Source organism: Drosophila santomea, unplaced genomic scaffold (genome assembly GCF_016746245.2).
Source record: "Drosophila santomea strain STO CAGO 1482 unplaced genomic scaffold, Prin_Dsan_1.1 Segkk83_quiver_pilon_scaf, whole genome shotgun sequence".
NCBI classification, from domain to species: Eukaryota; Metazoa; Arthropoda; class Insecta; order Diptera; family Drosophilidae; genus Drosophila; species Drosophila santomea.
The window spans coordinates 937,099-961,714 of record NW_025319019.1 but is presented as its reverse complement, the minus strand read 5'-3'; the positions used below and the strand labels follow the sequence as shown (position 1 = coordinate 961,714).

Here is a 24,616-nt window from a genome sequence, read left to right as displayed (position 1 = left end):
GCAGTCAAGCCAACTTTGTCCCACTAATCAAATATTCACAATTTCTCAGAAAAGTATGATTTACTGTTAGGCAGAAACTATTTAGAGCCAACTAACACTCAAATTGATTATTCAACACAAACAGTCACTAAAAATGGCTATACATTCAAAATGTGGTACGGCCACATCCAAATAGATGAGTCCAAGGCTACCAATGAGTGCCCTAAGTCATCTAACCCTGAGGAAACCCCTCTACAAACCCCAAAAAAGGAGAAGACCCTCCTGAAAATGAAGCGGAAAGCCCACTTAAAACCAGATGAGTCAAAGAACACCAATGAGTGCCCCAGACCGTCTAATTCAGAAGAGACCAAGATTACCTATGAGTATGCCAAGCCTTCTAAATCTGAGGAAAACCCTCTTATTACCCCTTACATAGAAGAAGCCCTTCTAGTAACATCCTCTAACTACGCCTTAGACGACGAAGTAAGAGAATCCAACGTATTCAGATTAGAACATTTGAATACAGAAGAAAGGGAACAACTTTCCCACGTTCTGCTTGAATATAATGACATTCAGAACAAAGAAGGTAAAAATTTGACAATTTTACAAGTACGATCAAACATTCTATTCATACAAAACACGAAGACCCTATCTATAAAAAACCATATATGTAAGTACCCCCAAGCATTTGATCAAGAAGTCAACAAACAAATTAACGAAATGTTAGAACAAAAAATAATTAGGAAATCGAAATCCCCCTATTGTTCTCCAATTTTGATCGTCCCAAAGAAAAGCGATGCTTCTGGGAAACCAAAATTTCGATTAGTCATAGACTATTGTAGTCTCAACGAGATAACCATTGACGACAAATTCCCTATTCCTGTAATGAATGAAATATTAGACAAGCTTGGACGCTGTCAATACTTTACAACCATTGATCTATCTAAAGGTTTCCATCAAATCCAAATGGACCAACAATCAATACCCAAAACAGCATTCTCAACATAACATGGACATTATGAATATATTCGTATGCCCTTTGGTCTGAAAAATGCACCAGCAACATTTCAACGCAGCATGAACAATCTTTTAGAAGATTTAATTTATAAAGATTGTTTAGTTTACTTAGATGACATTATCATTTATTCCACTTCATTGGAGGAACATATAATGTCATTAAAAAGGGTATTTAATAAGCTACGATCAGCTAATCTCAAATTGCAACTCGATAAATGTGAATTTTTAAAGAAAGAAACAGAATTTCTCGGTCACATTTTCACATTATTCCTAAAACCACAAAAGGAATAAAATCTTTCCTTGGACTATGCGGATTTTATCGTAAATTCTTTCCCAGCTTTGCAAAAATAGCAAAACCTATGACTCTCAAACTAAAAAAGGAGCAGTAATTAACACAAAAGATAATGATTATATGTCCGCTTTCGAAAAACTAAAAGTACTAATCACGTCCGATCCAATCCTAATATATCCCAACTTCGAAAAGAAATTTTCACTGACAACAGATGCGAGTAATATAGCCATAGGTGCTGTATTATCCCAAGAACATAAACCCATCTGATATGCAAGCAGAACTTTAAATGAACATGAACTTAACTATTCGGTCATAGAAAAAGAGCTATTAGCTATAGTATGGGCAACAAAATATTTCAGATCCTACCTATTCGGGAGAAAGTTCGACATATTAAGCGATCATAGGCCACTTGTATGGTTAAGTAACATAAAAGAGACCAATATGAAACTACAGAGATGGAAGATAAAACTTAACGAACAAGATTATAAGATTCAATATCTACCCGGTAAAGAAAACCACGTCGCCGACGATCTATCTAGAGTCCAAATACAAGAAAACTTCCTTGGAGAAGATGACCCAGTTTCCGTTCCCATAGCAGCTACTGTGCATAGCGCACCAGAAGACAACCAAAGTCACATTTCAATAACAGAAAGACCTCTTAACTATTATAACAGACAATTCGAATTCATAATAATAAAATATTTCCAGATAATAAAATATTTCCATAAAATCAGAATAAAAATCAGTTATAAAGAAATGACTGATACCCTTGCCAAAGATCTAATTAAAGAATACTTCTGCACTAAAAAAAAAGTGTTTACGAAGTCGACTTTAAAATCTTTCAAAATGCGTATATTCAAATCATAGGCCCCGACAGTTTCACTAAAACTATGAAAACCAGTAATAAACTAATAGACATTCAAACATACGCCCAATTCAAGGAAATCATTCTCAAAACACACAAAGAACTATTACACCCTGTTATAGAGAAACTCACGCTTCAGTTCAAAGAACTCTATTATTACCCTGATTATCAAAAACTTATCCAAAATATCATAAACGAATGTAAAATCTGTAACATCGCCAAAACGGAACATAGAAACACAAAATTAACTCTTGAAATAACGCCAGAAACTTTCTATCCCAGAGTTAAGTATGTCATGGATTTTTACTTAATAAACAATAAACAATTCCTATCATGTATTGACATTTATTCTAAATACGCCTCCCTGATAGAAGTAAACAGTAGAGTAACCCCTATCCAGGCCAAAAACGGTTACCTAATCTTTCAAACCGGAATAATAGACTTACCAATAAACCATGAATATCATTACTTATCCATTAACTTAACTAAAACCGAAATTACTTGTGAAGAACTTATTAAACAAACTCAACGTTTTAATAACTTACCACAAATTCAGTATCTAGTAGAAAAACTAAGCAGAGAAATGAACAGTATAAGAATTGTAAAACGCAGTAAACGCGGTCTTGTTAACTTCATAGGAACAATTTACAAATACTTATTCAGTACTTTAGATCAAGAAGATAAAGAAGAATTACAACAACAAATAGCCGACATCTCTAAAAATAATGTACAAATAAGCGAACTCAACCACGTAATAGGAGTCATTAATCAAGGAATCGAACTGACTAATCATTTAAATCCTAATTTTGAAGGAGAACAAATGATAGCTTTAATAATTTTCAACTTACAACAATTCACTGAATATATTGAAGACATAGAGCTTGGTTTGCAATTGACACGCTTAGGTATTTTTAACCCAAAACTTTTAAAACACGATTCGTTAATCCACGTCAATTCTGAAAAACTTCTTAATATCAACACTTCAGCCTGGCTTAAATCTGATACTAACGAAATACTGATAATATCCCACATTCCAAGAGACATAATCAAAACACCAGTTTTTGAAATAACCCCATACCCAGATGAAACAAGAGAGAACGCTATAGTCGAGTTCCCCGACTATCAGCTAGTGGAAGTGCGAAGGAAGTTTTCAATACTGACAGTTTTTGGCGGTTTGTGGGCGTTAGAGTGGACGTGACAAAAAGGTTTTTTTGCAAATCGATAGAAATTTACAAGACCAATACAAAAATGAAAAAATATCAAAACATTTTTCAAAAGTGTGGGCGTGGCAGTTTTGGGCGGTTTGTGGGCGTTAGAGTGGGCGTGGCAACATGAATCGACAAACTTGGAGTTTGTATGCTTAATCTCAACTTTCTACTTTTGTAGTTCCTGAGATCTCGACGTTCATACGGACGGACAGACGGATAGACGGATAGACGGATAGACGGATAGACGGACAGACGGACAGACGGACGGACAGACGGACATGACCAGATCGACTCGGCTATTGATCCTGATCAAGAATATATATACTTTATATGGTCGGAAACGCTCCCTTCTGCCTGTTACATACTTTTCAACGAACCTAGTATACCCTTTTACTCTACGAGTAACAGGTATAAAAATATCAAAACATTTTTCAAAACGCAAGGTACTAGAAAATTCATTGTAACTGAGTCACCAAAAGAAATATGGACATTAAGATTATTTGGACGCGGTCGAAAGATGTAAGTGACCGATAAGAATTTTATTATTCATTTGTAGCCTGCCGAATAGAATTTAAAAGAAAAGGGAATCTCAAACAAAATATTATAGTGGATCTTAAGGCGCACCTTCCATGTTCGCCAGGAGCAAAACCATTTTTATTGGCGATCCCATTGGTCCATCAAGAATTCATGTCACTGCGTCAAATCCGCTCTTCATAATCCCAGATCAATATTCGTACTTCATTATAAATTGATTCATTAAATCTAATTAAACAACAACCGTTGTTGTTCCTACTTAACTCAATTTTTAACCTAGATCCTAATTAGATGACATATAAAATAGGAAAATATGACATGTAAAATAAAGAAATTATTCCAAAGTTATTTATTCATTGTAATAGTCGTTATATATAAAAATGAGTGAAAATACAGTGGCTGAAAAGAAAATATTTTCAACAACACCCTATACAATTCGCATAGGTATTAATATAATATGAATGTAATATAGTTCAATAATAAAAAAAATTAAATTATTTTCCAATTTACTACTGTAGCTATTATACAAATTATTTTCTATTAGTATTATTCATTAACTTTTAATTGTAACTATGATTATATTCTGGGCCTTCACTGTACCATGCTGTTTTTAAGTTGGCACTATGATGCTACCCTCGACTGCAATTTGACACGAGAGAGGCTCGATGTCGATCCTCGACTGTACCATGGAATAACATGTTGTTGTAGGTCAGGCCTGGGTTTTGTTTTCGCAACGAATTAGACGATCAAAATATAATAAATTCAATATAGATAACTGCATTATTGGAGAGCCAACAACCAAAAAAAAACAAATGCAATGCCTTGTTTACATAATATATCTCTGCAAGCAAGAGAGACCAATTTTAAGATATCACGTACATGTTGATTTCTCCCACGGCGAAAGTACTTTCTCTGGCGAAATTCTTATTCTTCCATGCCACACCCACACTTTTGAAAAATGTTTCGATATTTTTTCATTTTTGTATTAGTGTTGTAAATTTCTATCGATTTGCCAAAAACTTTTTACCAGGCCCACAAACCGCCAAAAACTGTTAATGCTGAAGACTCTCCTTCGCACTTTCACTAGCTGAGTAACGGTTATCTGATAGTCGGGGAATTCGTTCTCTCTTGTTTTCAATTAGATTCTGAAGTGAACAGATCTGGCACCGAAATAAATGACCCAAACTTAGTGATTTGGATCACTAAGCTGGGCTTGTGCACTGTTGACGAAGGTATTTAGCTAAAGCGAATTTCACTTTAGAAAAGCTAACTTACCTATTTAGTGCAGAATACAGGAACAAAAAAAAAGTTAGCAAGAAAACGTGGGTGTGGTTTGGGTGGTCATACGGCGCATCATCAGACTTGTACGTCTGATCAACTCCACTGTTAAAACGGAAAGAGCGGCCGAAATGGCGTTCACTAGTATGCCCAGGTTGCGTTTTTTTGTTTATTCCATTGTAGGCTTGCAATTTCGAAATCACCAAGACTGCATTGGTAGATATAGGTTAGTGGGTAGGTGGCACTAATTAAGTCAAGTTCTTAACCCAGATAATTCTGCTTTCGAACTATTCAAAGCTGCTTTTCTTGTTTCTGCTCGCTACGAATTGCAACGTTGGCTTGGCGAGTCCGATAGTCGGACCAGTGAGCAAAATTTAGCAATGCTGTTATTTTATTATTTAATTATATTTTCTTTTTTATTTCATTTGAAATACGGTGAAAAATGCATATACGGAGTAAAGTTAAGAGCCAGTAGTCTGCGTCACTACAAAACGCGGAACACATTTTGATTTTGCGTTGCTCTTAGCAATTGCGTTTTCAAGATTATATATTTAACAATATAGTTTAGTGACTAAATACAGAATTACCATTGCTCTGATTAAAATGATATATTATAGTTATACACATATGTATATATATATATTGGGTTTGAACAACTACAACTGCGACAACTACGACGATCGACTCGCCTGATAAATGCGCTAAGATGCGGGCAAAAAGGTGGCGAGTTTTATCAAAGACGCGGGAAATTCAAAGGACACAGGAGACGAGAGCAGGCGCCAAGATTTCAGCATCTTGCGCTTTGCGGGAGTACATACTTAGACCTTTCATATATGTATACTCTCTCAAATGCCTGTGACGCGTCTTAGATTACAGGATATAAGAAATTGCTTTAGACAGAATTTGAACAGGCGAGTGGAAAGAAATTTTCGCGGTTTTTTAACCGTGAAGTTTACTCAATAATATTAGTTATAGTTTGTCTACATGGGCAATCTTAAAGTATAGCATTTGTTGGGTCTCGCAGCCGCCAGCGGATCTTAAATTTGTTTATTTTAAGCATGATAACTGTGTGATTACAATTACGTAAATATGCAGATATGCTGCGGGAATATCTAAGGTAGCCGCTCTATCTCCCTGTCTTTTGACTTAGCGTTCAGCTTTTCGCATGTGCGCATCGATGCCAATTATCGCACTAACAAAATAAAATAAAATATATTCATTCGAAAAGCGCTACAACATTAATCGTTATCTTAATCATGCTTATTAGCTCAAGATTTGATCAGGCGTTATTGTGCATAATTTATTATTTATACATAGTGCAAGTTAATTATTAAAACGCTGTTGCTGCGGATTGTGTTGGCTGAGCAACAAACATTAGTCCTAGTCTTAGAAAAGGCTAAGTACAGTAAATATTAAACGTAAGCGCGTACATAGCCAAGTAACAAATAGTTGCATTTACATTTTATTGATTTTATTGCGCTCGTCTTCCCGCGAAGTCCGAATTTCATGACGCTGTTTTCCCAGTTCGTTGTTGTTTTTTATGCCATGACTGCTAAAAGTACTTTAAACGTTACCGCAAACAAGATTTTTAAATCGCAAAGCATCTGCAATTTGTTATAGAGTGAACCGTTAAGGGGGTCCTAAGTGGAAAAAAATTATTTGTTTTATTTGTCCGTATTTAGGTCTGAGAGGGCTTATTATCGTCGATGAACTAAAGTGTTTTCCAAAATTTGAAAATTAACATTGTAATAGAGGCTCCAAATAAATAACAGGATTTTTACAAGAAATTTCGTTGTTTTTACAGTCAATAAAGGGTTTTTGTTAGTCCATATAAAACAGATTTTAATACTTTTAAAATTAATGCTAACGATGCTTTCTTAACGAACTTTTTTTCTTGTATCTGCTCGCTACGAATTGCAATGGCTAGCTCAGAGACTTTGTTTGTTCGTCCCACCAAACTTATGATTTGTGTGATTGCCCGAACAAAAAGAAGACAGCGTTTCAGGTTAAAATAGCGTTATTCAACAACGGACTCCCACCAGAGAACTGCATGAATGGCATTTTTTGCCACCCTGATCACACTCAACAATTTTGAGAGCGGGTGCCACTCACACCGGTCATCGCGGGTACATACAAACAGCCGCTCAAAATATTCGGGTGACTGCAAGCACCCTGGTGCCTGCGCACCCGAAACAATGCGGCACCCTAAGTCGCGGGTGCCGATCACACTCGCCACTGATAACGAAGGGTAGAGAAGGCAAACATGCAGAAAAAGGCAAGTGCCTTTTTTCTCGAAAACACCCGGGTGTCTGGTAGACATTCGAGTGCCTGTGGTAGGTAACATACGAAAAAAACAAGAGAGAACGTTATAGTCGAGTTCCCCGACTATCTGATACCCGTTACACATAGTGAAAGTGCGAAGGAGAGTCTTCAACACTGACAGTTTTTGCCGGTTTGTGGGCGTTAGAGTGGGCGTGACAAAAAGTTTTTTGGCAAATCGATAGAAATTTACAAGACTAATACAAAAATGAAAAAATATCAAAACATTTTTAAAAAGTGTGGGCGTGGCAGCTTTGGGCGGTTTGTGGGCGTTGGAGTGGGCGTGGCAAAAAGTTTATTGGCAAATCGATAGAAATTTACATGACCAATACAAAAATGAAAAAATATTAAAACATTTTTCAAAAATGTGGGCGTGGCAGTTTTGGGCGGTTTGTGGGCGTTAGAGTGGGCGTGGCAAATATTTATTTGGCAAATCAATAGAAATTCGCAAGACTAATAAAACTATGAAAAAAAATGAAACCAATTTTTAGAAGTGTGGGCGTGGCAGTTTTTTGCGGTTTGTGGGCGTTAGAGTGGGCGTGGCAGAATTTTTTTTGGCAAATCGAAAGAAATTTGCAAGACTAATAAAACTATGAAAAAATATCAAAACATTTTCCAAAAGTGTGGGCGTGGCAGTTTTTTGCGGTTTGTGGGCGTTATAGTGGGCGTGGCAACATGAATCGAGCTGCGTCTATGTCTCTGGAATCTGCATGCTGAATCTCAACTTTCTAGCTTTTATAGTTTCTGAGATCTCGACGTTCATACGGACGGACAGACGGACGGACAGACGGACGGACAGACGGACATGGCCAGATCGACTCGGCTATTGATCCTGATTAAGAATATATATACTTTATATGGTCGGAAACACTTCCTTCTGCCTGTTACATACTTTTCAACGAATCTAGTATACCCTTTTACTCTACGAGTAACGGGTATAAATATATTCACTGCTTAACGGAAATACCATAATCGGCAACTCTATTCTATACCAATAGAGGACACTATAAAGATAATTATAACCGAAAAAATTACCAAAGCAGAGGTGAGAACCGAAGTTATTATAATAATTACAGAGCCGAGGTGGTTATCGCGGAGAAACAGAGGATGAGGCAGTAACCAAAATAATTATCGAGGTCAAGTTTAAGGCAGCCACAACAATAACCAGAATGAAAATCCTACCAATAATGTCAGAGTAACCCAGAATACTTCGGTAAACTTAAATACAAAACAGAAAAAAAACAAGAGAGAACGAGTCGAGTTCCCCGACTATCTGATACTTACTCAGCTATTGGAAGTGCGAAGGAGGGTCTTCAACACTGACAGTTTTTGTTCTGAATTCATTATACAAATTTGATCTGTTATGATCGAATTGTTCTTGTCTAGACAGAAAAGCTTGTTTATGAAGGGTCTGATTGTTTACATTTGTTTTTGAAACTGCGTGGGACTTCTAAATGGATTAAAGGGGATATCAAATTATTGATTGGGGTGAGAGTTTGTGAGGAGTTAAAACTCCGCACAAATGCGAATAGTGATCGCGTAAGGAGGGCCTGCCGTTGCCAGTTACGCAACAAGGCAAAGCGTAGTAACGGCAGTGCGAAGCCCGGAGAAAGAGAGTTTGGAGACTCTGGGCTGGAGAAAGAGAGTTTGGAGACTAGAGGAAGAGAGTTTGGAGACTCGGGAAGTGGAGAGAGAGAGGATGGAGACTCCGGACTTGCTGAAAAGAGAGTTTGGAGAGTCAGCAGGCTCAGAGGCAAATAACGGGACAAATCGAACTTTGGACCGGGCCAACGGTAAAATCATGGACTTTGGATCCGGAGACTGGAGACCAAAGGGATAAACCGTTAGAGGAGGCCTATATAAACAGGCCGAGCGCTGGAAGCGGGACGGACAGTCAAGGAAAGCAAGTGTACGAGTCAACAACGTTAGAACGAAGTCAGCAGAGGAGCTACGACTGTGATAGTCACCAAGGAGCAAGATCGCTACGTCAAGACGTTCGGGACGAGAAGGTCTCCGAACTGAGACGCAGGTAGCTGAGGTCCAAACGACGAAGCACGAGTAGCCAGGAGGCAAACAACAGGAGAGGCCAGACCTAAGCGGGCACCCGAGGAAGCGGCAGGGACTGTGTGTCCGTGCAATCCAAGCAGGCGTGGTACCGGCGCCACCAGTCCGAACCAGACGTGGGGTTGACGCGTTGCTGTTCCACAGGCGTTTGCTTTGGGGATCACAGCCGTGAGCTTCCGTGAGTCTGCGTACGACAACAATTCTCAGCCCACGCGGCGAGCGCCCAACAACGAAGGTCCGCGCCACCCAGGACGACGAAAGCGGTAAGGCAGTGGAACCAGGCCGCCGAGCAGGACATCCAGGTCCGACCGCGCCGGCAGAAGAGAAAAGGTAGGGTGGAACGTTCGTCTTTCACTGGGCGTCTTGCTACAGGGACTGCGGCGTATCCGGGCGATAGCGCGGTGCGTCGGAAGGAACTGAACAAGCGTCTGGCGGGACCGGCCGGGACAGAGCAAGGGACAAGAGGTTGTGGCTAGCGAGGCGTATGCCTTTGAGAGCCCACCAATTGTTCACCCTAGTCTGGGAACGGTGACGCTTCCCTAAGCCCTCGACTTTCCTTTTTGCGCGTCAGCGGCAATACCAGGCGAAGGTCCGACGCTACGACGAGAGAGCAGAGGCATCCGGACAATTGAAGTACATTGTAAACTGAGCTCAAATAAAGACCCGAGAACGAAACTGCGAGTGTTATTACTGGTAACCGGGTGATCACGTTATTCTATAAATTTGGTGGGACGAACGCACAAACTCTACTGAGCTAGCCGCACGTATTCCGTAGCGATCAGACAAACAAAACAAGAGAGAACGCTATAGTCGAGTTCCCCGACTATCTGATACCCGTTACTCAGCTAGTGGGAGAAGGAGAGTCTTAAACACAATTTTTGGCGGTTTGTAGGCGTTATAGTGGGCGTGGCAAAAAGTTTTTTTGGTAAATCGATAGAAAATTACAAAACTAATACAAAAATGAAAAAATTTCAAAACATTTTTCAAAAGTGTGGGCGTGGCAGTTTTGGGCGGTTTGTGGGCGTTAGAGTGGGCGTGGCAACATGAATCGACAAACTTGCGCTGCTTCTATGTCTCTGGAGTTTGTATGCTTAATCTCAACTTTCTAGCTTTTGTAGTTCCTGAGATCTCGACGTTCATACGGACGGACAGACGGACAGACGGACGGACAGACGGACATGGCCAGATCGACTCGGCTATTGATCCTTTATATGGTCGGAAACGCTTCCTTCTGCCTGTTACATACTTTTCAACGAATCTAGTATACCCTTTTACTCTACGAGTAACGGGTATAATCAGTTCGTTACAAGTTTTTATTTTTATTTTATATTGGTATTGGTATTAGTGTTTGAGTGATTAGTGATTTAATTTGGGTCTTCAAAAGACCTTCTCGTTGGGCAATTTGTCGTAACATTTGAACACTTGAATTACATGCCTTGCTAGGGTCATGAAAATTTTATCACAGACTAAGCGTTAATTAGTATTTATACCCGTTACTCGTAGAGTAAAAGGTTATACTAGATTTGTTGAAAAGTATGTAACAGGCAGAAGGAAGCGTTTCCGATCATATAAAGTATATATATTATTGATCAGGATCAATAGCCGAGTCGATCTGGCCATGTCCGTCTGTCCGTCCGTCTGTCCGTCCGTCTGTCCGTCTGTCCGTCCGTATGAACGTCGAGATCTCAGGAACTACAAAAGCTAGAAAGTTGAGATTAAGCATATAGACTCCCAAGACATAGAAGCAGCGCAAGTTTGTCGATTCATGTTGCCACGCCCACTCTAACGCCCACAAACCGCCCAAAGCTGACACGCCCACACTTTTGAAAAATGTTTTGATATTTTTTCATTTTTGTATTAGGCTTGTAAATTTCTATCGATTTGCAAAAAAACTTTTTGCCACGCCCACCCTAACGCCCACAAATTGCCATAAACTGTCAGTGTTTAAGACTCTCCTTCTCACTTCCACCAGCTGAGTAACGGGTATCAGACATGAACTCGACTATAGCGTTCTCTCTTGTTTTATTGTGGTTCCATTGCTTGTGAATAAACTAATAAATTATTTTGGCTAAAGTTAACCACTCGTTGTGAAAACCTATTTGGCAGACCCTTTCCGCATCCTCGATGACTTGTAGTTCAATGGCTCTAAAAATTACGGTCTTCTGTCAAACACCGTTTGTTCGGTATGAGTTGATCAGGTATTCAATTCATCTGATGAACGAACTGGGAAACTGCGGTAGTTGGAATATTTGTCGAAAAAGTTGGGTTAGATTATTAACTGATAATGATTTAGTTATATGTTTATAAGGCTGCGTGGCCCTACAGACCCCCTACATGTTGTTTTTGTTTGAGCGGGCTATTGTTCTTGTTCACAGACTGCTACAGTATGTCGAGTCTTTTGTGAACTACACTGTGTACTTTGGTATATTATTGAAAATCTAATACCTTAGTCGCGGTCTCACTTTGCTTAGCGGTAGACTAAGTAGGGTATTCTAATAGAATAAGATAACACAGGTTCTTGGGCGTTCTCGCGTGCACAACCTAAAAGATACCCGTTATGCAGCTAGTGGAATGGGGAACAAAAAATTTTAACATTTTCTGAAATATTGGGGGAGAAAAATAATAAAATAACAAAAACATAAATTTTTTCAAAAGTGTAGGCGTTGCAGATTTTCGCGGTTGTTTAGCTTATCGAAGGAAATTTACAAGACTAATAATATAAGGAAACAATTCCAACACTTTTTTCCAAACTGTGGGCGTATGCTTATACGGCTTATTCGGCGGTTTGTGGTCGTAGGGGTGGGCGTGACAAACAAATTTTTTGGCATACCGACTACAAACCGACCAACAAACTAATAACTTTCCCCATAGTCTTTTGTAATATAGCTGATGCAGCCAAATTAAAAGTTGTTTATTAAAAAATATTTATGGTTCAGAAACATAACATCAAAACATAAACATTTCCCCCACGTAAACAGCTACATCGGCTTACTTAGACTGAACAGCAGTTTTTTTTTGCTGGTCGGATGACGACGCCATGTAGAGTTTTTATAGAAACCGATCGGACCGGACCATATTTATCTGTACTTCTATAATTGGTCCTTTGGGTTAAAGGTTCCTTGGGAGAACATCGTCCGCTATGATTGCAATGAAAATATTTTCTCGGTTTTTCTCGTGGAGACATGAAGTTAGTGAAGTTAGCTACTTTCGGGAGTTTCGAAACAGAGTTGTTTTGACATTTCTGAAAAAATTTTCGTGCAAAACGGAATAAAATAAAGGCTTCGTTAAGAATAAGATGGTTTCTTTATTGATTTCTATATTGATCGGTTTTCATATTACGAGTTTTGCGTTTAAGCAAGCCGTCTATAAATATGAAGAGCCTGAACCGGAGCCACTTTGTATTTTGCTGAAACCACTGATACTGTAGTACCGTCATCCTTTCCTAAACGAAAAAGGCAAATGGAACCATATACGAATTCACTGGCGTTTACAAAGGTGGGTGGTTCACTGATGTCAGCGACATGGACTATTGGAGAGTAGTGCCATAAAACTTAAATGGTTGCGGCTTGGAAATGCAAGTTTTTCCATTTCGTCCAGAATACAAACTTACGTGCCAGTAGGATCTCGTCCCAGCCTATTCCTGTACACCAAATTTCTTTATGAATCATGTTAATCAACAATCCCAAATGGTCAAATATGGACATCAAGATAAGCAAAACCACTCGTTTCGTTGGGTGTGCTGCTTGGGACAGAACGTTTTTTTTGTCATTCGTGCAAATCTGAAAAATATTAAAATATGTAAGTTTCGGTTTCTAAAACATACCAAGGACTTTTTTTTTCGTCTCCAGGCTCCGATTGCGATTGGCGGATCCGCCGATGAATTGGTTTATAGTTCTGAGATAACTAGCTATGCCATCATTGATAAAGAACCTTTTGCAATGGTTTGGGAAACAAAATATTTTAGATCATACTTATTTGGTAGACCTTTTAAAATGCTAAGCGCTCATAAACCACAGGTCTGGTTGAATAAAGTCACAAAACGAAACATGAAACGAGAAAATCGAAAGATTACAATAAGTAAATTTGACTATCAAATAAAATACTTTGCTTCAAATGATCGATATTTACTTTCAACACAAATAAAAAAACAAAAATTTAATTTTTAAGACGGTGGGCGTAGCAGTTTTGGGCGTTTTGCAGGCCATTTTGTTGTTGCATATCCTTTGAATTGTAAATAAATTATACTATAAAAAAATATCGAAAATTTTTCATACAATATCAATACATCAATGTATTATCTTCCTTTTTCTTGGTTTCTTTTAAATAGTAATATTTAATAAAAAAAAAAAATAGTTGTTGCGCTAATAACCTTCTTTAGCAATTTTTTACGAAATGAAAAAACGATTTATATTTAGGGATTTCAAACAAATAGATTTTATTTTGGTTTTTGGAGCGAAATTTGGCATTGATGCGCGCATGCATGGGCTGCGAAAGTAAATCCGTATACATATTATGTATTACATAATTACAGAACGTAGAAGCGCGAGAAAAAGCGGTTTGTCGGTCTTCGAGTGGGCATGGCAAAATGGATCTACGAGTCATGTAAATTTCTATCGATTTGCAAAAAAACTCCCACTCCAGCTGCCCAAAACTGATACACCCACACTTTTGGAAAATTTTTTGATATATTTTCAGTTTTGTATTTGTCTTGCAAATTTCTATCGATATGACAAAAAGTTGTTTGCTTCGTCTACTCTAACGCCCACAAACCGGCCAAAGCCCACAGTTTTGAAAAATGTGTTTCAATTTTTTCCTTTTATTATTAGCCCTGTACATTTGCCGAAAAACGCCCACCCATTTGAAACATTTTTCTAATTTTTTTTCAATCAATTCTTGTTTTCCCTATTTCTATCAATATCAAAAGAAAAATGTGAGAATTACGGATAGTCGGGGAACTCATATATAGCATTCTCCCTTGTTTTACCCGTTACTCGTAAAGTAAAAAAGTATACTAGATTCGTTGAAAAATATGTAATAGGCAGAAGGAAGCGTTTCCGACAATATAAAGTATATATATTTTTGATCAGGATCAATAGCCGAGTCGATTTGGCCATGTCCGTCTGTCCGTCCGTCTGTCTGTCCGTCCGTATGAACGTTGAGATCTCAGGAACTACAAAAGCTGCAAAGATTAAGCATACAGACTCCAGGGACATAGACGCAGCGCAAGTTTGTCGATTCATGTTGCCACGCCCACTTTAAAGAACACAAACCGCCTAAAACTGACACGCCCACACTTTTGAAAAAAGTTTTGATATTTTTTTATTTTTGTATTAGTCTTGTAAATTTCTATCGAATTGCCAAAAAACTTTTTGCCACGTCCAGTCTAACGCCCACAAACCGTCAAAAACTGTCAGTGTTGAAGACTCTCCTTCACACTTAGACTAGCTGAGTAACGGGTATCAGATAGTTGGGGAACTCGACTTCTCTCTTCTCAATATCGCATCCGCGAGTCAAGCCGTAAGATTTACGGGGGCGCCCCTTGGTTTGTTGGGTGGGAGGTGTGGATGTGAGTCTCGCGCTCAAAAAAAAAACATATTAACAAGTATTCGAATGAAATTATTTGTTTATAAAATTTTAATTATTACTAATTAAGAATGCTTAAAATATATGGATTTTCTTTCAGCAATGGACGTCCCGGCTCAGAATCCGTTTCTGAGAAGTTTAAGATCGACTGGGGTACATACATGTCATCAAGAAATGATGTTGTCTATATCCGCCTAGATGTACGAGGGTCCAAGGGTCAAAGTAAAAAAACACTATATCGTCATTTAGGAGGAGTAGAAGTATTAGATCAAATTTCTGTTCTTGGGTGAGTACTTTTATTTTATTATATTTACAATTTATGTAAAAGGTTTACTTTTTTAGATATTTGTTGAACACTATAGGTTTTTTAGATGAAACTAGAGTAGGTATGTGGGGGTGGGGCTATGGAGGTTATGTAACCTCAATGGCTCTCGGTACTCAACAGGACGTATTTAAATGTGGAATCGCAGTTTCTCCTACTGCAGATTGGCTATATTCAAGTAAGTACTAACATTAATAATTAAAAAAGCTACATCTGTAAATTTACAACAACCTAATTTAATTATTAATAACTCTCTCCCAACAGATTCAGCGTTTACTGAGCGTATATTAGGCCTCCCTGCTGAAAATTTTAAAGGCTATGTTGAAGCAGATGCAACTCAAAAGGCACGTCTAATTAAATCCAATTCATATTTTTTGATTCACGGTCTAGCAGATACTACAGCTCCTTTTGTCCATGGAGTGCAATTAGCAAAATCATTAACAAGCGCCAATATTCTCTTTCGATACCAGGTAAAAACAAGAGAGAACGCTATAGTCTTCAACACTGACAGTTTTTGACGGTTTGTGGGAGTTAGAGTTTTTTAACAAATCGATAGAAATTTACAAGACTAAAACAAAAATCAAAAAAATTTTCAAAAGTGTGGGCGTGGCACTTTGGGCGGTTTGTGGGCGTTATATGGGCGTGGCAAAAAGTTTTTTGGCAAATCGATAGAAATTTACAAGACCAATACAAAAATGAAAAAATATCAAAACATTTTTCAAAAGTGTGGGCGTGGCAGTTTTGGGCGGTTTGCGCTGCGTCTATGTCTCTGGAGTCTGTATGCTTAATCTCAACTTTGTAGCTTTCGTAGTTCATGAGATCTCGACGTTCATACACAGACAGACGAACAGACGGAAATGGCCAGATCGACTCGGCTATCGATCCTGATCAAAAATATATATACTTTATATGGTCGGAACCGCTTCCTTCTGCCTGTAACATACTTTTCAACGAATCTAGTATACCCTTTTACTCTACGAGTAACGGGTATATAAAAAACAAGAGAGAACGCTATAGTCGAGTTCCCCGGCTATCTGATACCCGTTACTCAGCTAGTGTAAGTGCGAAGGACAGTTTTTGGCGGTTTGTGGGCGTTAGAGTGGGCGTGGCCAAAAGTTTTTTGGCAAATAGATAGAAATTTACAAGACTAATACAAAAATGAAAAAATATCAAAACATTTTTCAAAAGTGTGGGCGCGGCAGCTTTGGCCGGTTTGTGGGCGTTAGAGTGGGCGTGGCAAAAAGTTTTTTTGCAAATCGTTAGAAATTTACAAGACCAATGTAAAAATGAAAAAATATTAAAACATTTTTCAAAAATGTGGGCGTGGCAGTTTTGGGCGGTTTGTGGGCGTTAGAGTGGGCGTGGCAACCTGAATCGACAAACTTGCGCTGCGTCTATGTCCCTGGAGTCTGTATACTTAATCTCAACTTTCTAGCTTTTGTAGTTCCTGATATCTCGACGTTCATACGGACGGACAGACGGACAGACGGACGGACAGACGGACATGGCCAGATCGACTCGGCTATTGATCCTGATCAAGAATATATATACTTTATATGGTCGGAAACGCTTCCTTCTGCCTGTTACATACTTTTCAACGAATCTAGTATACCCTTTTACTCTACGAGTAACGGGTATAAAAATCATGTACAATATACTGACAATTTTTGTTTTTCAGACTTATGCAGATGAAGGCCACGACTTAAGCGGTGTACTCGAACATGTATATTCTTCTATGGAGCAATTTTTTGCAGAATGCTTAAGCTTGGATCCGGATGATACAAAACCAGAAGTGGATAAAAGCAGAGTCCCAGCTGAATAAAAAAAGTATATTTTGAAGAACATGTAAATAAATTCGCATCAGTTATTTTTGCTTTAAATAATTCTTTACAAAGATCAACTGTTGATGTTTATGAAATGACTAGGGGAATAAGATTTTGACATGTGTGTTATTTATTTAATATCCTTGAAAAGGATAGCGTCCTTTTGACGCTATACTGAAGTGGAATCACCAGCTTAGATGGATAAAAAGTATTAATTTTGCTATTGCTAAATCGTTCGTAATGATGAACTTGAGAATTTAAGAAGAAATTTACTTCCAGTCAGTTGAGATTTAAAAAATTTATTTATTATTTATTTATCGAACAGGTTTGTAAGTAATAGTAAATAAATTGCAAAGAATCAGATCAACACTTGGACCTCCAGGTTGAACACCAGTTGAATTCGATGGCAATAGTCTTTAAACACCAGATTCCAAAACTTTAAAGCATATGTCAATATAGCAAAAAAAAATTGGCTGTAATCATGAAGACGAAGCTTAGATGCCTTTGCAGTAAATGCACTATAGTTCAATAATCAAAGCAAAAGGAAAGCTCAACTACGTACTCGTGGGTATACCTACATACTGGCCAGTGAACCTAGTTCCTGAGATCGAGGCGTTTATGCGGACGGAAAGACAGACGGTCGTAGAGACGGACATGACTAGATCGTGACTAGATCATGACTAATCATGAATAAACATACTTTATATGGTCGTAAACGCTTTCTTCTGCTTGTTATATACTCAACGAAAATAATATCCCTCTTACTTTACGAGTAACAGGTATACTTGGCGCAGGTATAACAACACTATACTTACGTCCATATGGTGTTACGACTCTGACCTATGGGGCAAAATATCCGAAAAAGTAAAATACTTAAACAAGCTGGATGCGCTTCCGTGCCAAAGGGTAACTTAAGTCGAATGCAGTGAAATGATCAACTAGCCCGCTGATACCTTCTAAGGACCGGCTACCCCATGACAATTTTAATTCTCAATTGTAAAGTTATATAGCCTCATGCCAAAAACTTTTGGAGTTGTCTACATCATTCCTATGGCTTTGAGGAATTTTTCTGACCGTCGAAAAGTCGACGCCAAGTGATGTGCACTTGCCTTGACTTCTTTCATACTGCATAACAATTGCTATAAATACAATAAAAAATATAATATACTGGTAAAGATGCCCTATGTATTTACTTTTGTATGTTTGACTATGAATAGTTGGCCAGCATCATCTTATGTAAAACAAATTAGATCCAACACGAAGTACATATCTTTCACTAATTCATTGTATTTTATTTCCCTTTCCTTATTTTCTCTACAAAACATCAAAATTGCATCATTTATTATTAATAATTCATTTAGAAAAGACGTCATCAATTAAGGCTTTTAATTACGTTTTTTTTACCTGTTCGGAGTGTTAGTGGTCTTAATCATTACAATACGTTTAGATCGTAAAATAAGAGATTGACTTCTGACAGTGACAAAATATCGACACAAAATTTTGTGTTTGCCTCAATGCTTTATTCTTGAGCTTGGGTTTACGGCAAAATCAATGGTCTTTTTGTTGTATCCCGATCACTCTTTTCCTATTTCTCGCACTCAAAAGCACATAGCTTCACAAGCTGTATTATCTCGATTTTTGTTACATTTTGTTTATAGTTCGCCAATATCTACGCTAATATAAACATTTAAATTACATTAAAATTCTTTTGCTTGTTCCATATATCATTGGCAAAATCTAATCTTGGCAGCCTTATGTTCACCTGAAATGTCTTGACTTCGAGCACAGTGCTGGTCTAATACCCGAGTTTAAAAGTCAGACAAAAATAGTAATAATAAAAAATAATGTATTCCGTTACGAAATCGAAAAGCAGTGGCAGGGCTCAATCTAAGCGTCTCCACTCTTCAATCAGCGCCTACATCTGCACCGCAGGTTTCAGTTTCGACAGAACCTTTGCTCATATAATCGGCCACGTATGTAACAGAAGTCAGTTGTACCTGCCTACATGGAAACCCCGGAAATTCTATTTTTGGAATAGAGATGAAGCGTTCAAAACCGATATTTAGCTTTACCTGCTGTAATTATATCTTCATCTCCCGTCTTAACCCAACAGCCCCAGACGATATTCGAACTAACCAAAGTTAAAAGTTTAATATTTTTTTTTCAACCGAATTGTTTGTCTCTAAGTACATCTTTTAACAGATATGTATGATTTCTTCGTTTAAGGTTGAGCTTTCAGACGGACATTTTCCAACAATTATTGATTCTTCAATTTGGCCAAAACATTTGATATTTGTGTATATAAGTTAACAACGAACTCCCAGGTTAGCATCAGCAGGCCTATTTTTATTCCTCCTATTAATATTAATCATTTTATTACCCATAATTTATTAATATTAAGCATTTAATATTATAATTATTACTCCACTCATGTATGATCCACCCCAAATTGGGTCCACCCTAATTGGCCCGAGAGCTGAGCCAACATATTGCGCCCTTATGGGCCGTGGCTTTGTCCCATCGGCTAGCAGCGATCGTATGACTTCTGCAAAATGTGCATGGTCAGCGGTCTGCCACGGGCATCCGGTCATGCATGAGCTTTTGTTAGTTCTTAAGTTCAGTTCTGATTTTATATTCAATTAATAAAGAGCACAAGCTCATATAACGAAACTCCGGCACTTAGCCGTTAAACCTTTTTATTACAAAATATACCGACTGAGTCTCTAGGCCAGCGGTATTGAAGGACAGTCTCCTTCCAACGTAATCATCCTATTTCATCATAGAAACAGGACGGCCAACCGGCCCCCCACTGGACAACCGGCTACCTACAATGGGAGACAACGGCGAGGGATATATTATTGCCAACCTCCCACTCCACTTAATAACTGACGCCCAACTACTCTTCGAACCTACCCTGAAGATCATAAAATGTAAGTGACTGTGCGACTAAGATAGCACCAGGTCATGATACTGTAATAAACGAATAAATAAAGTGTGCCTGTGAGTTCTGCATACCTCGCCAATAAAAATTCCGTGCAGTGTAAAATCCCGATATATATATTTCTTTGCATTTTTGTGTGGCGATTATGCCCCGCACCTTTCCCCTGGAGTATTCTGTGAATTTATTTAATTTGCATGTGTCTAATTTTAAATAAAGAAACGTAGAAATTTTGTGCCCAGTGTATCTGTGTGTTTGCTAAGCCTGTGCTTCGCTCCAACCATTTCCCAACTGGAATTTTTCTTGGGTTGTATAACTCAGCGTTTTTATTGTGATGTTTTCTCGAATTTTCTGTGACTCCACTCCACTAAGTTTTACACATATAAATTCTTCGGGTTTATTATTATATTTTCTCTCAAATTTGTTATACTTCGCCCACTGTGTTGTGACTCCTCTAAAATATTGTACATCGTCGCCAAACCCTGACTTAGCTACAAGTGTTGGCCAACTAAAAGCGGTACGCGAAACGCAAATTTTACCTTTATTCGCCACCCATATTACTGCCAATTAATTCACTCAGCTTCATTTGCGGCCGATGAATTGGGAGTATAGGGAAGTGAAGCAAGAAGTAGACAGTGACGATAGTGAAGAAATCGGATTTTGCCCCGCAGTGAGACAACCAGACTCATCAGAAATGAATGCAGAAATGGTCCAAGCGCTTATAACAAATGCCGTCAACGCCGCGCTAACCGCACAGGAGCAGCGTTGGCGGGCAGAAATTGAATCAGTTAGAAACCAGGTCAGCTCGTTAACTGTGCAGGCACCCCAAGTAGAAGTTTATGAAAGGGTAACGCCGGACCCCAGCATAAAGTGTGATGTCAAGTTAGATATTGTGAAATCGCTCCCAACCTTTAGCGGCAGCCACGATGAATACGTGTCTTGGAGGCAGGCCGCATCAGATGCGTACGAGGTATTCAAGAGATACAAGGGCAGCGAGACCCACTATGAAGCAGTGGTAATTATTAAAAACAAAATTTGTGGTAACGCACGAGCGCTCCTCACGTCACATAATACTGTGCTAAATTTCGATGCAATTCTGGCTAGGCTGGACTGCACATACGCGGACAAAACGTCCCTACGAGTATTACGTCAAAATCTCGAGATGGTTCAACAACGTGATGCCGATCTTATGGCATACTATGACGAAGTCGAGAGGAAACTCACGCTCGTCACGAACAAAATAGTTATGTCGCATAGTGCGGACACGGCAACTATCTTAAATAAGGAGGTTAGGGACGATGCCCTACACGCATTTATTGCTGGGCTGAAAAGACCGCTCAAAGCACTGGTGCTACCAGCACAACCAAAAGACCTTACGACTGCGTTAGCGCTTGCGCGGGAGGCTGAAAATAGCATTGAAAGAAGTGCATTCGCGGCGTCATACGCGAAGGCCATCGAAGACAAGGCTCTTGTGCACGATGGCAACAGGCGTACTAATAAATTTCAGGGAAAGCAATGGAAAGGAGAGGATAAAAATCCACACTTCATTCCTAAGCAATTCCAAAGCAAGCCCCAAGAGGACAGCCCCTGTCGTTCATCGAACGATAGTTGGCTGGTAGAACACTAAAAATACTTATCGACACGGGGGAGGCAAAGAATTACCTTAAGCCCGTAAAGGAGCTAAGAAATGTAATGCCGGTCATAGTCACTAGGGGGGGAACGAAAACAGACCCTGAAAAAGTCAGGGCAATACAAGAGTTCCCCGAACCCAAAAATCTGTTTAGCCTTACAGAAGCTTTGTGAAGAATTTTGCCTCCATTGCCAGGCCTCTCACTCATATTCTCAAAGGGGAAAACGGTACAGTGAGTAAAAACATGTCGAAAAAAGTTCCTGTTACATTTGATGAAACCCAGCGCAATGCGTTTGATCACCTGCGTAACATCCTAGCATCAGAAGATGTCATTTTGACGTACCCCGATTTCAAATTACCATTTGACCTAACCACCGACGCTTCAGGCAGTGGTATAGGCGCGGTATTGTCCCAGAACAAGAGGCCCATCACCATGATCTCTCGTACGCTGAAAGACTGCGAACTGAACTACGCCACCAACGAAAGAGAATTGTTGGCGATAGTCTGGGCAATAGGCAAACTTCAAAATTACCTATACGGTACCAAAGAGGTAAGGATCTTTACAGATCACCAGCCCCTCACATACGCGGTATCCGAGAAAAACACCAACGCTAAGATTAAGCGATGGAAAGCATTTATTGATGAGAACAACGGGAAAGTATTTTACACACCGGGAAAACAAAACCTGGTAGCGGACGCGCTATCTCGACAACCCCTGAACAACTTAGAGGCTGAGGCCCAGTCCGATGCAGCCACGGTGCATAGTGAGCTTTCCCTTTCGTACACTATAGAAACCACAGACAAACCTCTGAACTGCTTCAGAAACCAAATCATTTTGGAAGAAGCAAACCAACCGCTTCGGCGAGACTTCATAATCTTCGGAAATAGAACTCGCCATATCATTAACTTTAATGACAAAGACTCGCTTGTAGAATCCGTTAAAGAAATTGTTAACGCCAATGTCGTGAACGCGATTCACTGTGATTTCCCTACCCTGGCGCGTATTCAACATGCCTTGAGGCAGGAGTTCCCTGCGACAAAGTTTTGGCATTGTAAAGCCTTCGTCAGTGATATTACCAACGTCAATGAACAGCTTGAAATCACTAACACCGAGCACAATCGCGCCCATCGGGCTGCACAAGAGAACGCTAAACAAATCCTCCGGGATAAATACTTCCCGAATATGTCTAAACTAGCTAGCGAAGTGGTCGCAAATTGCAGAGTCTGCAATAAAGCCAAATACGACCGCCATCCTAAGAAACAGGAATTAGGAAATACCCCTATACCTTAATACGTTGGAGAAATGTTGCATATCGACATATTTTCCACTGACAGAAAAATCTTCTTAACCTGTATTGACAAATTGTCCAAATTCGCCATCGTACAACCCTTAGTTTCTAGGGCAATCATCGATGTACGAGCCCCTATTCTCCAATTGGTAAACTTCTACCCAAATATCAAAACCATATACTGCGACAACGAAGCCTCTTTCAACTCTGAGACAATCACGTCGTTGCTTAAAAACCAATACAGCATCGATGTTGTCAATGCGCCACCGCTACACAGTAGCTCCAATGGCCAAATTGAAAGGTTTCACAGTACACTGGCAGAAATCGCCAGATGCCTCAAAATTGATAACAAAAATAGAGGATACTGTGGAATTGATCTCACGGGCTACGATAGAATACAACAGGTCGCTACATTCGGTCACAAAGTTTAGACCAGTGCAGGTTATCCACGCTGGCAATGACGAGATCATGTTGGCAATCAAAGATAGAATTGACAAGGCACAACAAGCTAACCTGGACAGAATTAACCCTTCTAGACAAAACCGAATCTTTGAAGTTGGTGAAAAAGTACACCTACGTAACAACAAAAGGTTAGGTAACAAATTGACTCCGCTTTATTCAGAAGAGCGTGTGGAAGCAGATCTGGGAACATCTGTTCTCATTAGGGGGAGGGTGGTCCATAAGGACAATATCAAATAGGCATTTCATCTGCCACATTCATCCTTATATTAAACACTCACCATTTGCTATAATTTCCACAGGCTTGCCGTAGTATCCATCATACTTTTAACCACCGCAAGCGCGCGAGTCACCGACTTCTGGAAGTCGACATCAACCATGCCCAGAACATGCTGGATGAAATTACCGTGCACCGTAGAATGGCCAGGAGCCTGGATTTCCTGGGCTCGGCACTCAAGGTCGTGGCGGGCACGCCCGACGCGGAGAACCTCTTTAGAATCAAAACTAACGAAGCAGCCCTAATAGAGGCAAACAATAGGCATGTAGTAATAAACACTGAAACACAAAAACATATTAACCAACTCACAGACACAGTAAACAGAATCCTCAAAGAGAAAAGGGACGGGTTGGTTGACGCCGGCCACCTTTTCGAGACCCTCTTAGCCAGAAATAGAATACTAATTTCAGAAATACAAAATTGCATGCTCACAATCACACTCGCAAAAAACAATATGATAAATCCAGTTATTTTTAATCACAATGAACTTAAATCTATCTTCGACGAACAGCTCACAGAGGTCCCCATAGTTAGTCTTATGGATGTATCTAAGATTAAGATTTTTCAATCTAATATTTTTATCCATGTAATTGTTCAATATCCTAAAGTTAAGTTTATTTGTAAAAAAGTCCTGCTCTTTCCTGTTGCTCACTACCATACCATGTTACAAATTGAAGAAAACGTCTTGGCGGAATGTGATGACGGAGTCCTAGCAGTTTTAGATTGCGCGTCTACCAAC

At 39.1% G+C, this 24,616-nt stretch overlaps 1 protein-coding gene across 4 annotated transcripts in view; it reads left to right on the top strand.

Moving 5' to 3' along the window:
• Positions 1-17,374, top strand: part of LOC120457838 (retrovirus-related Gag polyprotein from transposon gypsy) — a 442,838-nt gene extending 425,464 nt beyond the window's left edge. For 2 of the 4 annotated variants that reach the window (XM_044006848.1, XM_044006847.1), the window contains 4 exons: positions 15,240-15,425; positions 15,482-15,639; positions 15,726-15,931; positions 17,140-17,355. In XM_044006848.1, the coding sequence (XP_043862783.1) occupies positions 15,240-15,425; positions 15,482-15,639; positions 15,726-15,931; positions 17,140-17,283 (694 nt within the window). In that variant the 3' untranslated portion in view covers positions 17,284-17,355. Of the gene's footprint in view, positions 1-15,239; positions 15,426-15,481; positions 15,640-15,725; positions 15,932-17,139 lie in introns of all 4 variants that reach the window. The other 2 variants (XM_044006845.1, XM_044006846.1) reach the window with 2 other exon arrangements.
• Positions 17,375-24,616: the final 7,242 nt, after the last annotated feature.